At 41.0% G+C, this 15293-nt stretch overlaps 1 protein-coding gene across 3 annotated transcripts in view; it reads right to left on the bottom strand.

The window, feature by feature from the left end:
* Positions 1 to 1124: 1124 nt before the first annotated feature.
* vdra (vitamin D receptor a) overlaps positions 1125 to 15293 on the bottom strand; it is an 86561-nt gene continuing 72392 nt past the window's right edge. For all 3 annotated transcript variants that reach the window (XM_084014805.1, XM_084014804.1, XM_084014806.1), the window contains 4 exons: positions 14838 to 15015; positions 11127 to 11278; positions 10424 to 10540; positions 1125 to 9069 (listed from right to left, as the gene is read on the bottom strand). In XM_084014805.1, the coding sequence (XP_083870931.1) occupies positions 8816 to 9069; positions 10424 to 10540; positions 11127 to 11278; positions 14838 to 15015 (701 nt within the window). In that variant the 3' untranslated portion in view covers positions 1125 to 8815. The remainder of the gene's footprint in view (positions 9070 to 10423; positions 10541 to 11126; positions 11279 to 14837; positions 15016 to 15293) is intronic.

Genomic DNA, 15293 nt, shown 5'->3' with positions numbered 1-15293 from the left:
AAATCTATGTTTTGTTTTGACTTTCTTCTCTCATTAAAATGGGACAGACCTAAAATAAATACATGTATATATTTTCCTCTTACCTCTAGTGCTATTTATCAATGTATTGTTTTGGTTGGAGTTGCCTTGTTTTGGAGATGTCGGCCATAGAGCTGCCTTCTCTCACTATAATGGGACTAGATGGTACTCGGCTCTAGTTACAAGTCTCGTATCATTTAGGCTTAGTTAGGTTTAGGAGAAGAGTGTGGTCGCCGTTAACTTGACTAACGTCTCACATCACAAGGGACAAAAATGTAGACTTTTAGTTTTGCACATGACATGAAGGGCTGTCTCCTGTATCCAAGTCCTGTGTTTGTTTGAGCTCTTTATACTACGGACTCACTCTTCAATGTTTGTATTGCTTTTACGCATCAACAGGAGCTTGTCATCATTTCTGGCAAGAGAAATTGCTGTCGAGTTTCACCAACAGTGTTGGTGTGTTCTGAGAAGCACAAGCAGAGACATTAAGTGCAGCGATGGCTGATATCTCCAATACTCGGCAACTCATACCAAATCAATCTAGATTGATAAAAAGCAGAGGTAAGAGGGAAAATAATAAATATGAATAATCCATGATTCATTTCTACTAAATGGTGTATTATTGAACACTTTTGTCATCAACTATGAATAACGTGTCTCTAGAAATCTAACTTCATCGGTTTAAACTTGAAAAACAAAGAGTGCTCAACTTGGTCTAAAAAAAGGTGAGTCCCCAGATATGTGATATCAGATATATGTCCCCAGACGGACACACAGACACACACAGACACACACACACACAGGGCGATGCTCATGACTACAGCAGCAACTTGGCGCCCTCTACTGATTAAAGCTATGTATGCACACCATGTTTAAACATACTTCGCTGAGTATGAATGTATAGTCACTATAATTACCTATATAATTAAACAAAGCATGAGGGTCTGAATATACATGTATGTATTACATGTGTGTTTTGTGTCTTTTCCTCACTGACTTTAAAAAAATAAAATCCTCACTTTGAACTTTAACAATGTCACTTGTTGGTGCTTACAGCATAGAAACACAGCAGACCTTAAAAAAAGACAGACGGATCAACACAGCTGATGTTTTGCATCATTATGTACAGCTGTTTTATTTGTGATTTCCCAAAAACATTATCAGTATTTTACTACATACAATGCATGTAATCAAAGTACAATGGATCAACTTCAAAGACAAGAAGAGCAAAGAAGAAAACCAACACAAAAAACAGGCGGTGATTTTGACCACGAAGAGAGACATCGGTTAAGGTACTGGATGTATAACACTATTTCTGATATCAATGAATTATTGATGGTGCCATCAGCAGCGATGCCATGGCAACGGTACATGTTGAAAGGACAAATTTCTGCCAGAAGCAATGAGGTATGGTGAGTTTTACTGCATGGTGGTGTGCATGTGTGAAAGTAAAAGTACTTATCTTGGGACTCGGCTGAGATCAACGACAAATTGAAATATCTCTTTTGTTTTCCTAAAGGTCCATGCTATGGGAGGCCACAGTCTGCTGGACATTCCTCAAAAAAAAAAAAAAAAAAGCTTAAATTAAGTCAAATTAAATAAAATCAAGGACTCAACAAATACGATCTTGACAACCAAATTATGTTTTCTAAGCTTTACAAGAAGCATCTGTCACTGACAAACCAGCCAATGGGAATAAATTAATGTACTGAATGAAACAAAAGAAGAACCAGCAGAAAACATGGACGCAGCACATCCTGGTTTAGGACACGCTGCTCCCACGAGCAAGTTACCGTCGACTCATAAACAGCCATCGAAGAAACTAACAAATGTGGATATGAAGAGCTTAAAAATCAGCTACTGAAACTAACCGGAACTGTCAGCAATACGAAGACAGATCGTCCTGTATTCTGTTTTTTTAACCCCTGATATTGTCCCAAAATAAGGCTGTGGGTTCTAGGCACACCAAGGTACAACTGAGCTGAGCAATATGTGCATTTAGATTTTTTTTTTTTTTTTCATTTTATAAAGACATGAAGCTTTCTGTATGTACTGGATGAATTAATGTTCATTTCTAACCACCTGGCTAGCCCAGGATTTGCTATAGATATTAGAGTTGTTGGTTTTTTTTTAAAGAAGAAACAACAAAGATGACAACTAATCATTTTTAGACGTCACATGTTTCGAAGAGCATTTAGAGACAAAAACACAAGTGCATCATTGGCAAAAACTGCTGGTGAAGGATAAAGTAGTGCACACAAAATGTGCAGTGTGTGTGTGTGTGTGTTCAGTGTTTGTCATTTTCAGTCAGCATGAGTGTATGTTTGCCTGTGAGTGCAGCTGTTTCAGTGTGTGTGTGTGTGTGTGTGTGAGCAAGCGCATATTTAAAGAGGTAGCAGAGAAATGCAATCAGAGCAACAGATAACCGTCGGTCTTGAATTAGTTTGTTAGAACCGGAGAAAAGCCGGCCTTCGGTCTCCTCGGGTTCAAAACACGGGCATCAGTACTTCAGTACGGGTCACAGATCTGCTCAGAATCCTGTCCAAGAGTCTGTTGATTTTCCATTTCGTTTTCCAGGGTGCTGCTAACTTCAGTGGAAACATGTAATCAACAAACAAGCTTCTGTGTTGTTTTTTTTGTTTTGTTTTTTCAGTCAACAAATATAAAGCGTCTCTCTTTCTGTGCGGAACTAAAAACCTATCATTTGATCCTTTTTTCCGCCAGAAGGCCAGGAAACAGATTACACGTCGATGCAGTAAAATAATTGCACCCCTAAATGTCAAAATACTTTCAAGAACTGAATAAACTCGATCTGTGAATTTCCACGTCCGCCCGGAGCCGTTTCGCTCCCACGTGCCGCGGAGCTGAAGCAGTGATTCATTAGTCCATGCAGTGAGCAGTGATCGCTAAAAGGCGTGGTGCGTCGCCGCTTTCCAGCATACATTTAGACGGCCTGGTTTCCTGAAAGCGGAGTGAATGCAGCACATGAAGGAAGGATCCAGAACCAGAGTTAGGGGGGAGTTAGAAGAAGGCAGAGTGTCAGCCTGCAGCGGCTGTGTGAAACTTGGCTGGTTGCTGACTAGAGAAACAACATTTAAATACACTGTTTGTATCTAGAATATCTAATTTGGGATCCCAATGTTACAAACCCTCATCAGAAAGCTGGAGACAAACGCACAGGAAACCTGCAGTGCCAAAGCGAAGCGGAGTGAAGGTCCTGGCCACCACTACATTTCAGTTATGAGTCAAACTACGAGGCCCGTATGGAGACGGTTTAAATCAACCCGTCTCCAAAAGGGCCTCTGAACACTTGTATAAAACTGAAATCACTCGCAGAAGCCTGATAGAGGTTTTCAAATGCCGATCCAGCACTTTTAAGTATGAAAGAAAAAAGGTACAACTGGCAGAGTCCTGGCAGACAAACAAGTCTTTGGGCCAAATCAGGTGGAAACAGCACTTTTAATAGCATAAAAGTATTCTGAAGGCGTTGCTAAACTCAAGCAGGACTGCTGCCTCCCGTTTCACTGATGAGCGGACCCTCATCCACTCGTCGCCTGTGGGTGAACGCTTCATTCCCACAGCAGGCTTTCAGGCCCGGCTCCTATTGGCTGATCATATCTGAAGTCTGTGGACCGTGGATCCTCCAAGGAAGCCTGCATGATATGCTCAGACTAGAAGGCTGTTTTGATCAAATGGCGAGGCAGCTGTGGCTCAGCGGGTAGGACGGGTCGTCCCGTCACCACAAGGTTGGTGGTTTGATCCCCGGCTCCGCTGTCTGCACACCGGAGTGTCCTTAAGCGAGACACCAAGCCGCCATGCTGCTCCTAATGCTAAGACGAGTTCATGACCACTGAAATAAAGGTTACTTGCTTCCATTAATAAAATACTATATATATTTCAAATCTGCTACGCTTCAGACTACAACTTCAGTTACGGTGTTGTTTTGATAGCCGGGCTATTTCTAGGAATTATTTGACATTTTGGGAAAATACGTTGCTCGCTTCCTTTAAGTTCTTGACATGCATTTACACATTTCAGTGGTGACGTGATGCTAAAGAGGCCTCTGAGTTACTGACTTTATAGGCTTGTATTGAGATCTGAGGTAAAAACTCATCCAGCATTTGAAAAAAAGGAGATAAAAAGGAATTTACTTTACATAAACACAAAAAACCCTCCTGACTTGTTAAAATAAAAATGGATGCTTTGCCATAAACACAATCATGCTGTATGTATGTATGTATGTATGTGTGTATATGTATGTATGTATATATATATATATATATATATGTATATATACATACACATATATAAAATGTGCGGAAGGGAGAGGTAGTATGTTATGTCAAACGCAGCGCCAAAGTTTAGCGGCATGTCATATCCGCATGGAGAGACGAGACGGAGAAACGACAGAAAACACAGAATGAGGCAGAGATGAGGATCACGGGAGTAAAGCGACGGTGACAGTTAACACATAGGAACATTGGGATCCACTGATATACTGACTGGCAACTAGTTTACTGTACATTGGCTGTAAAAACACTGCAAGGTTGGCTGAGTAGAGAGTGGTGTGTGTGTGTGTGTGTGTGTGTGTATGAGTTTATGTTTGGTTCCCTTAAAGGCTATTGTGAAAAGTCATCCTGTAAAACATTGAGGTATCTGTTAAATGTTTCCAGCTGAGTGAGGTTTCTGTACGTAAGGCTACTGAGGTGGAGCTGCTGACCTGGTTGAGGGGAGGAGGGCTGAGAGGGGGGAGAGCGTCGCAAAGTCAAAACCTGCTGTTTCACGCTCGGGACGCCCTCCCCCGTCATCGCCCTGCCCTGCATTCCTTTTTAAACAGATGTAGATGTTGAATGTAAAAAGTCCATTTTTTTTTTTGTTATGTATTTCAACAACTATTCTTTTAAAAAAAAAAGTCTAAAATTCCACGAGCTGCGATGCGAGACATAGTAAGGTAATGTCACACTTTGGGTTCAGGAGGCGACATCTCGTCAGTCACTGCACACTCTGCCTGTAGAGCACGTCACTACATCTGCCTGTGGCAATTCTCATTTTAAAAATACTTAAATCTCCTAAGATCTTCTATACAGATTCTACACAGTCTTCTGGAGGTCCGATCCAAAAGTCGTCTGGGTCAAACAGGACAAAAGGAGCCAATTTCTGTGTTGTCTTTTTTTTTTTTCCTCTCTTTTCTTTCACAGTAAAGTGACACGTCCAATTCCACAGCAGCGGTTTCACTAAATTTCAGGCTCCCATCAGCCCTTGGTGCACCATGGTTTTCCGAAAAAGCAGAGCCTGACGGGCTGCTGAGTTAAAGCTATGAAGAGTAATCCTGCTGAAAGAGGCTATTGCAGAAGAAGAGGCGGTTAGATGGGTGGCGGATGAAGAGGCACGCCCATGCTGCTGCTGCGATGGCTGGCCGTTGGCTAAATCCTGTTGTCAGTCAGTTGAGGCAGAGTTATTTCATGATCTCTTGACTGTGTTTGACATCCTGCTTCTGGAAAAGCAGATGTAGCTTCCTGGGGACTGGCCTTTCCACTGACAATGAAGAGGTTTTCGCTCCACTGCGTTCCTTCCCCTCAGGGTGCAGCTCCAGGTGCAACACGGCTGCTCCCACGAGTCCTTTTTTATTCCATTAGAAAAAGGAAGAGGAACCGGTGTCCCTTCCCCGTCCAAACAAGGAAGTGAAGCCACATCTTTAGTTGAAAAGGGCTATTCCGTATTCACTCACTGGAAATGAAGGGAGCGAGGGAAAGTGGAGCCGTTTGCTCTCTGAGAAGGCTCCAGGAGTCCACCAGGCTCTTCTCTGCGTCATTGAAACGACGGCCCAGCGCAACAAGCCAAGCGCTAGCTCCAAACAGCAAACTCTGACACACATTAAAATTGACAATCTTGAAAAGAACAAAAGAAAAATAGAGGGGAAAAAAACAACAGATTTTCACCAAAATTAAAATATTATGAATATACTGTATAATTGTCAAAAGCTTATCGATAGACTTTAGAAAGAGAAAAGATGTACATCCATAAGCTTAGAAAGGACAGAGGGGACACTTCCTGGTGAAAACACGCCGAGTTGTCGGGAGCCTTTGAAAGGATGCTCACAGTGATGCTGAGTGTCTGAACACAGCCACCACTGGGAATGTTCAGTCACATTAAGTTTTTTTTTTTTTTTTATCATAACACATCAGATTTTCTAAGTCCCGCCATTTTTTAGGGACTATTTTGGTATGAAAACAGGCTCTTTCCTGAAGTGAAACACCTAATATCAGTATTTTGAGGTTAAATGGTTGAATTTGCTGGGTGCCAAAAAGGTTTAAAAATAAACAGGCAGCTTTTATTTAGCCGCTGTGGCCAGTCGTCTTCAGCACACACTGAAACAACTCAGCAACTTGACCAGGATTGCCACCTCTGCCCATTCCAGTTCAACACAACATGAGAGTCCATCTCCTAATTGCATATAGTGCTGTATCTCCAGAGCGTCTTTGCCATCAACAATTGAATTCTTAGTATTTTGCCTACATTAATCTCTAACTATGTACAGACTTAGCAAGTGGTATTTACAAAGTTTGTCCACAAGGGGGTGATCCAGGCCTGCATGAGGGGTGAGCATGCACCCTGTCGACTCAAACGTGATATGATATGTAGTGATGTCGTAAAGAAACATCCTAAACCTCGCTTATGTGGCTGGTGTTGAAATGATATAAATGTGACCCAAAAAAAGAAGTAAAAAAGTATGAGGCTTGATTTTATATTAAATATAAAACGTGTTTTATAACTCTGCCCAGCTGTTAAGAACATCTGAAGGATTTAATTCCAAAAACACTCCATTGTTTAGATACGTACTATATGTACTATACCTTTTGTAGATTAATTATTTTGCCCTAAAAAACAAACTTAATGCTGATATTAATAACTATGTTCAAACAGAGGTGATTTTAAAATGTAGCCATTTAAGGTGTAACAATGATCTCTAATGTTCATGCAAACCGTCCCATAAGGAGTTTTTTTTATATTAAACATAAGTTTAGGAATGATAATCTTGTAGTAATCATTATTTCAAAAAAGTTTCACTTCTAGCTTACTGATACTGTTATTTAGTACGATTAGAAATCACAGTGATGCCTGGAGCTTCAAAAACAATCTCTGTCTTATGATTGTAAGCTTACGCCACACACACCATAAACACCAAGGACACAACATCATCAGACAAACTTTTCCCTGAGGCAGACAGCCCGTAGTTGGTTTCTGTCCAACTATCGAGCTCTAACTGTCTTAGCAGCAATCTAACCAGCCGTACAAATAGTTTTTGGATAATCACTATCCACGAAAAAACGTGACGTTATGTTTGCGAATGTCAGTCTATAAACTTCACAGGTCCAAAAAGACGACAAAATCCAACAGAGAAGCGCTTCCCTGCACCGAACCCTCAGCCGGAGCCTGCATACACCCCCTTGTGGTCCATCTATATTCTCATTTACTGTACACACATCACAACAATAGAAGGACTCCACACACTTCTCAGCGCTTCCTTATGGGTGTGTACATCTGTCTTTTGAAAGACGACACGTACACATACAACTGAGTAGGGGCCTTCAAGTCCTCTACATTATACAACACTCAGAACAATTTGCTTCCATGGGAAAAAGAAAAAAAAATTATATATATATACATATATATCTATATATCTATCTATATATATATATATATATATATATATATATATATATATATATATATATATATATATATCAGCTTATACATATCATTTATATTTTATAGCATTATACATACATTCTTGTTTTGTGAAATTCCCTTTTGTCTTGTGAACAGGGAATTCCAACCAGCCTCCATCTATCCAACCTCCTTTACTCGTTCCTCCAAATCTCACCTTTCTTCTCACCATTCCCACACTGAAACATTCCCACTTAAACCTGCTTGCTTCGCTTCAGCAGACAGTCTGAGACCTCTCTTTGCACATACACTGATACACAGGGCCAAGCAGCCCAACTTAACCAAGGATTTTTAAACCAGTAACGTTTTTTGTTGTTGCAATATTGCAATATTGTAAGCTTGCTGGCCATGTTGATGTTTAATATATTTGGATGTCTTTGCTGTCAACAAACTGTAAATCAACAATAGTTTATAGCTATCTAACACGAGAGTAGTAACATTGCTAGCAACTTATCTGTACCTCACGAGAGCCAGCTAATAGATGTAAATCCGTGCATCTATTCCTGTCTGTCATCGCGGTGATGTGATCACTGGAACAATGTTATGAGGATGATGGTAAAAAGGGATGCGACTGCCACATCCGTCAAGCTGTCTTCACTGTAAAAATAAATGGCAGGAATCTAGCAGTGATGTCTGGGGGAAAGGTGGTGATGCGAAAAAGTGAGTTTGTGGATTTGGAGAGGATCAGGATACCCATCTGTTGCAGATGTGCGTGAGTCGGGATATCGGTCTGATGTAATAACATTTAATGCGCTACTCTGTTTGCGAATCCAGAGGTTAAAATACAATCTGGTGATCCAAATGCTGCAGGAAATCCACAGCAGAATCGGGTGTCTTGAATCCATGAATCCAGAGGTCCAGGCATCTTGAGGTCGGGAGGAGGAGGAGGATGGGCAGATGATGAAGAGAGGGAAGGTAAGTGTCTACCTATGTGATTATCCATGTTTCTCCCTCGTGTCCAGGTATATCAGGGCGGGGGTTCTCTTGGGGGAAAGGCAGAAAGGGTTGGTTAATCATCCTGTGATGTGTGATGAGTGTGTGTACGTATGCCAACGCGCCTCCTCCTCTGCTATGACACCTCGCTGCCGAACACTTCCAGCACCAGCGGGGTGAGCTGCATGCTGTGCTCGGGCTGGAAGGACAGCGAGCGGTACTGCTTGGAGTGCTCCTCGTTCAGGCTGCGCAGGTCGGCCAGCTTCTGGATCATCTTGGCGTAGAGGAGGCGTCCGCCCGGGTGGTTGACCCGGATGTAGGCCTGCAGCGTCTCTGACATGTGGTCCTGGAGCTGCTCGATGCGGCCGTGGTCTTGGACACCAGGACGATCTGCCAGCAGGGAAAGGAGAGGCAGCGGTGTGGGGAGAGAGAGAGAGAGAGAGAGAGAGAGAGAGAGAGAGAGAGAGAGAGAGAGAGAGAGAGATGGATGGATGGATGGATGGAAAGAGAAAGAGATCATCAGTCAGACCCTCTCAGGAGCTTATTCTTACACTTATTACAAAATAATTACTGTAACACAGATCATACTTTGTTATCATATTGGCTGACTACATAATCCATCCAAAAACTGACAGACAGAAATACTAACACCTGGCAAAGTACTCCAAACCAGTCCTGTGGTATTTCCTGCTACAGTAGGTGTCTCCAGAACTACATGATGACTTACACAGAGACTCACAAGCTGAAAGACGTGTGTTGTTGTATTTTTTTTACGTAAGTTAAGAGACTCAGAAATGACATGTGAGTGGTACAACATATTAACTTCAGACAATGCACTGCGTTTATATCTTCCACAAAAATACTTTTTTTTTTTTCAAGAAATCACAAGAAGTCCTCTCTCGCATAAACACCAGCTTTCCAGCACAACGTTCACGCCCAGTCAAAACAATGCAGTCTCTTATAGCCGGAGATACAGCATTCTGAATATCTGTCTGGTTGCGTAACTTTGGAATTTGTCTTGACAAACTACAAAATATGTGTTGCACACTCTGAGACAAGATTTCATCTGTAATGAAAAACTAACATTTTAATATAATTCAATTTTAATTTATAGTGCCGTATAAACTGAGATCAGGTTTACTGCTCTATATTGCAGGAAATGGCACATCCGTGTGTTAATGAACTGAAAATGTTACTACCATACTCCAATGGTCTGTCACTAATCTTGCACCCTTACATTAACCTAGACTACAAGGCCATGCTGAGACTTACTATTAAAAACTGACTATACTATTTCAAAATTTCATGACTCCATCACTGCTCTTTATATGCTTTCCCTCATAGATTTTCTTTGCCTATTCATTTACATTTCAAATGAAGGTCACAATAAGAAATTTGGAAAGCATGCATTAAAGCTCATTGGCTCATAATCTCACAACAGCCTTTGACATGTTTTAGATGAGTTTGCATCATCCATTCTGGAAGTGAGCCTTGCTGCTTGATGACTGCATTCATTCACTATTTTCAATCTGTCACTGAAAGCTCACAAACATTCTTCACATGTTCCTGGCAGCGTCACAAACACACTAAATCTTGGTTGTGCAGCGAGCAACACGGACCCCGTGCTACGCTATTTGTACTTTCCCCTACAAGGGCTTGTTCGTAAAGAAAAGGGGAAAAAAAAGGAAAAAAAAACAACCTCAGCTGGGAATACACCTACACTGTGAACATACACAAGCAGTACCTGGGGAGAGCAGGCAGATGGCCATGAGCAGCACGTGTTCCTCCTCGTGCAGGTTGAGTTTCTTCAGACCGACTTGGAACTTCACCAGCGGCTCCAGCAGATCCAGAGTGTGACCCGCTATGGAGGACGACACAAACACACCGTCAGCTTTGGCACTGCGACAGGGGGAATGTGTATTGTGCTTTCCCAATGATTTATAGAAGAAAACACACTTCTCACAGCCGTTGGCTTCAGTGCTCTCTATGTATATTTATACATTGCGGACAGAATTGCTTCCTGCTCTGCATGTGTGAGTGAATAAAAACTGAGTGTGTGTTTGTGGCTGCTTTATTGCTTCCATGAAAATACCTGAAAACTTTGCAATGTGCGTAGAAAAGCAGTATGTGGGTGATCATGCAAGGCTCCGTTATATAAGGTGGGAGAAAAACAATATAAAAACATAAAAAAAAAATCATCATTACCAATGCAGCGCTCGATGTTGTGGCCTTGATGGAAGCTTCCAGGGCATTGGGTACACAAGGAAGAAGAGGAGTGTGTGTGTGTGTGTGTGTGTGTGTGTGTTGAGACGATGTGTGATTAACAAGCAAGGACTCCAACACCCTATGTGTGCACAATCCAAACATGCCGCTCAAGTGTTTATGTACTGATTCCACAGATGATCCTGTTTCTTTAGTTACAAAACGACGGTGAGATGTCAACGAACCCTTTGTAACGTCGTTGATGCAGTATTTGAAGTCAGGTCCTCCGCAGCTCCAGGACATGTCTTCCAGACTGAAGGACTGGTTTGAACGCAGCATGATGATCTCGATGGCACTCGACTTTAATAGAGCGATCTGGTCTTCGGCCGTCAGATCTCTGGAACAGTCACAGATGCAGAAACCTTCACAGTCAATAGCTGTCTTCGTACCGTATCTACTTCTCAAAAAAACCCTCATATTCATTTTAACCTCAGTTGTACAGAAACTGCATAGTCAGTGCAAATGTTTTCGGTAAACAGATTCATTGACCAATTTCAGCGTATCACACTGTATTCTGTAGACATTGCCAAGAAATAACAATAAATTGCAGCACAGAAATGCAAATATATAATTGAGGGAGGTTTTAAGTGTAATATTCCATGGAAGAAAATGTACAAATATGAAAATGAAAAAAAATAAAATAATCACCATTACACTGTCTCTCCACCAGAGAGAACTGACAAACACATTTTTAAACTGTAAAATGTGTCACTAAATATAAAGCTTGGTCATCTTCAACAAATGCAAAATACACATATAATATAAACGGTATGTTTTGTGATTGTTAATAAATGATAAATGTATGGAGTTGTGCCATTCAAGCCTCCAATTTACATCGTGGCTAAATGATGGAATGACAACCACTGGGCCCAAAAAGACTTTCCCTGTTGACTTAAATTGGGAAAGCAGATATTTTTTTCATTTGAGGTAAATCAACTTCACAGTATGAATACTTGAATAGACCTTATTTAAACCATTAGGTCCTAAAACATGTTAACTACAGTAATAGCTGAATCCAGAGTTATTGTCCTTCCTCCAGTCATGTGAATGAGCCCGACAGCCAGCCTGGACCAAGAGCATGGAGGCAGGGTTAAAGGAAATCTTCATACATCCATGGTGCTCTTGGGTAGACAGAGCTAATGTATGTATGTATGGTTATGTCCACTGGTAGTGTGTGGGAAATAAACACTCAAGAGCGAATTCAAAAAGAATGATTGCACCATAATAAAGCATCACTCCATCTCAACGTCCGTTACGCAAAAGATGAGTGCAATTTACCATGTTTTGTCTGATTGCAATTGTTCATGTGGCAAGTTCCATCTAACAGATAACAGTCAGGAAGTTCTACTCGACGTGTGTGCATGTCTGTGTGTATCTGGGAAACGTATAAGGAAAACAAGCACAATGCATGTATTATATGGTTACTGTAGCAACAGTTTCCACCCCCAGGCTTGATGGGGCCATAAAAGCACACACACATAAAAGTGCTCGTGCAGACTCAGTGAGTCTTTGGCAAAACCCCGTCCTCAACACTCCATACACTCCTAAGTTACATTCAATATTGACTGTTTAAACAGTACTACAGGTGTAACTTGAGGAAGACCAAAAACCTTCACCATTACTATGGGAGAAAATGATTCCTAATACTCATGACTTTTTCTTGTATTTCTTCTAAAGAAATTGTAAAACTTGCAGCAGAGCTTTTCCAGAGAAGAACCCAATAGAAGCAGTGTTACAGCGTATGAGGCATATATACAAAGTATTTAAGTCTTTTCAAACCATTTTTTATTAAATGTTGAGCATTAAATATATAACGGTTTTGTGAATTTACAATAATTTCTTATCAGAGAAGGTAAGGTGGACAATATTCAGCAAGTGCTTCCTAAATCAAGACTCAGGATTAGGTTGAAGGAGGTTGAAGAGTCTAATTGGAGATAATCCGGAGGTCCAGGACGAGAACATGTCTGAACACCTTGAGTCAACGCTTATAGCTGCACAGAGCTCCCGGATATCGTAGTTCTGCGGTATCTTCTAAGAAAAGAAAGAAATCCCAGACTCTTCGATATTCCCAAAGGAAATCCCCCTAACTGCACACAGCTGAGACTCGGCTCAACAACGAGGCAAGCAGCGGGAATAAATGGAGGTAAATATGAAGCTAGAACATCAACAATTACTCTTCTGTTTCATAACAAGCAAACACACATGCATTATGCATCTACATATGCTTCTGCTCCATTCTTTTATCCCATGGTCACTGTATGTGCATACATTTATAAACTTACGGCTCAGCACAGCATGATAAAAGCTACAGCCTGTTCCAGCGTATTCTTGGAAGAGCTTGTTTTTAAGGTGTTATAATAGGACCTCACCTTACCCGATAATTTCCCACAAACGTGTAGCCAGCGAATCAGTGTGCTCTGCGTGTGGGCGATGAGCTCGCTCGGCCTGCTAGCCTTCGTGTCTGACTGTGCGTGCTTCTGGTTGGATTCAGCAGAATTTTACTAGTCAACAAATCATTACCAGAAGCCAGTAAAGCAGCAGAAAGCTGCAAGGGTACTAATGTTTAATTTTGACCAGAATCAGACGCATGGCACCAGAGGATAACAGCATATACTGCAAATCAATATCAGAGCCCTTCTGAGCCAATCAAAGTACAGGTCAGCTTCAGCAGTCTTGATTAGGGTTGCAACTAGCAATGTCTTTCTTTGTTATTTTATATCAGTTAATCTGACAATTTTTTCTTTATTTAATGCTTCAATTCGCTTCATCTTTTTGTCTTGTGAATGTCATAAAACAGTAAGTGCCCATCACAATTTTCCAGAGCCAAAATGACATATCATTCTAATGATTTAAAACAGACAAAATGCAAATGTCTTTCTGTCTTTCATCACAATAGTTAAAGGTAAAAGTCTTTATCCGTCAGCACAGGAAGTCATGCTTCATTCATAATGCTGACATTCAAATTGGATGTCAACACTTGAATGCTGTGCAACTTCCTGTCTTTGTTCTCATGCCCATTCATTGTTTTTAAACCCTGTATTTCTGCATGGTTGCAGATAAAGACCGGGTTACACAAATATTCTACTCAAATCCATATTTGTCTTTTCAACATGTTCACTGTGGTTTAAATGTTTGCTCTTGTGCTTGCCTCTCTTAGGAAGGCATGCACTAAGAAAATCATGTTTATTGATTAATAAAAATAAAAAAAATCAATCCAATCATTCCATTGAAATTAGGGATTTTCTTATTTGTGAGAGAGGTCATCAAGTTTCATGCTTCATTTGTGTTGAAAGATATGAAGCATAGAATGACTCAGTGAAAATCTGCAGCACCAAGGACAGTGCTGAGGCCACTGTTACCATGGTAAGCCTCAAGGAAGGAGCCTCAAATATACACCTTGGACAGCTTATCCTGCAATAGGTTTGTGTGTATTAAACATACAGTGTGCATTCATTAGTACTGATTTGTGTGCAGGGATTACAATTATTTGAAACACTTAGTTTGAACTTTTATTGGATAGACTGAGAGCAAATCTTCAGCACCAAGGACACATGTTTTTTAAAAAGCTTTTAATGGAATTTCAAATATAAAGATCATCCTTCAAAGAGTATGTGTGCATAAAACATGGTAATAAAACTTCCATTACTGCTTCATGCTTTGTGTGTGGCTTATAGCAGCCAGTCTGCTGGGGGTTGTTGCAGTGTTGCTGACAGCCACTGCTTTAGAGCCACTACGCTGCAGCAAGGTTTTTTTATTTCAGTAATATTCAGTTAAGTTTCAACTATGGATGTGTACTGGATAATATCTGTTGTTTCTAATAAAAGTGATAACTTATGGTGTGTATGCAAATCTCCACAACACCCCCCTCCCCTACGTTCCCACGTGTCCGTTTGTACCTGAAGCCTGGGATCATCTTGGCGAAGCCTATGACCTTTTGGATGCTGTAGGAGACCAGGTCAGCCAGGTGGGGCAGCATAGAGAGCTTTGTGTCCTCCTCACTGGAGTCTGGACTGCCGGCGCCATCCTGGTACATCATTAACAGGTTGCTGAAGTTCATCTTGGTGTCCAGAGACTCTGTTTGAGGAGGGGATTAGGACACAAGATGAGTAAGGAAGAAGGAAGAGATTAAGTGGCACTAAAACAAAGATATCACAAGGGAATCCACAGCCATGAGGAGTATTGAATACGGTTAGTCGTAAACTGTTATCATTTTTATAGTACTTTAAGAAGATGCTTTCTTTCCTATATTTGGATTGTGACGAAACACTAAAAATAAATAAAAACATATAAACAAAAAGCTGGCAAATTAAAGCATTCCCATTCATATTTACCTCGGGACGACTAATGAAGCT

Source organism: Eutrigla gurnardus, assembly GCF_963514095.1.
Source record: "Eutrigla gurnardus genome assembly, chromosome: 8".
Taxonomy (NCBI): Eukaryota; Metazoa; Chordata; class Actinopteri; order Perciformes; family Triglidae; genus Eutrigla; species Eutrigla gurnardus.
This window is presented reverse-complemented; position numbering and strand designations above follow the sequence as displayed.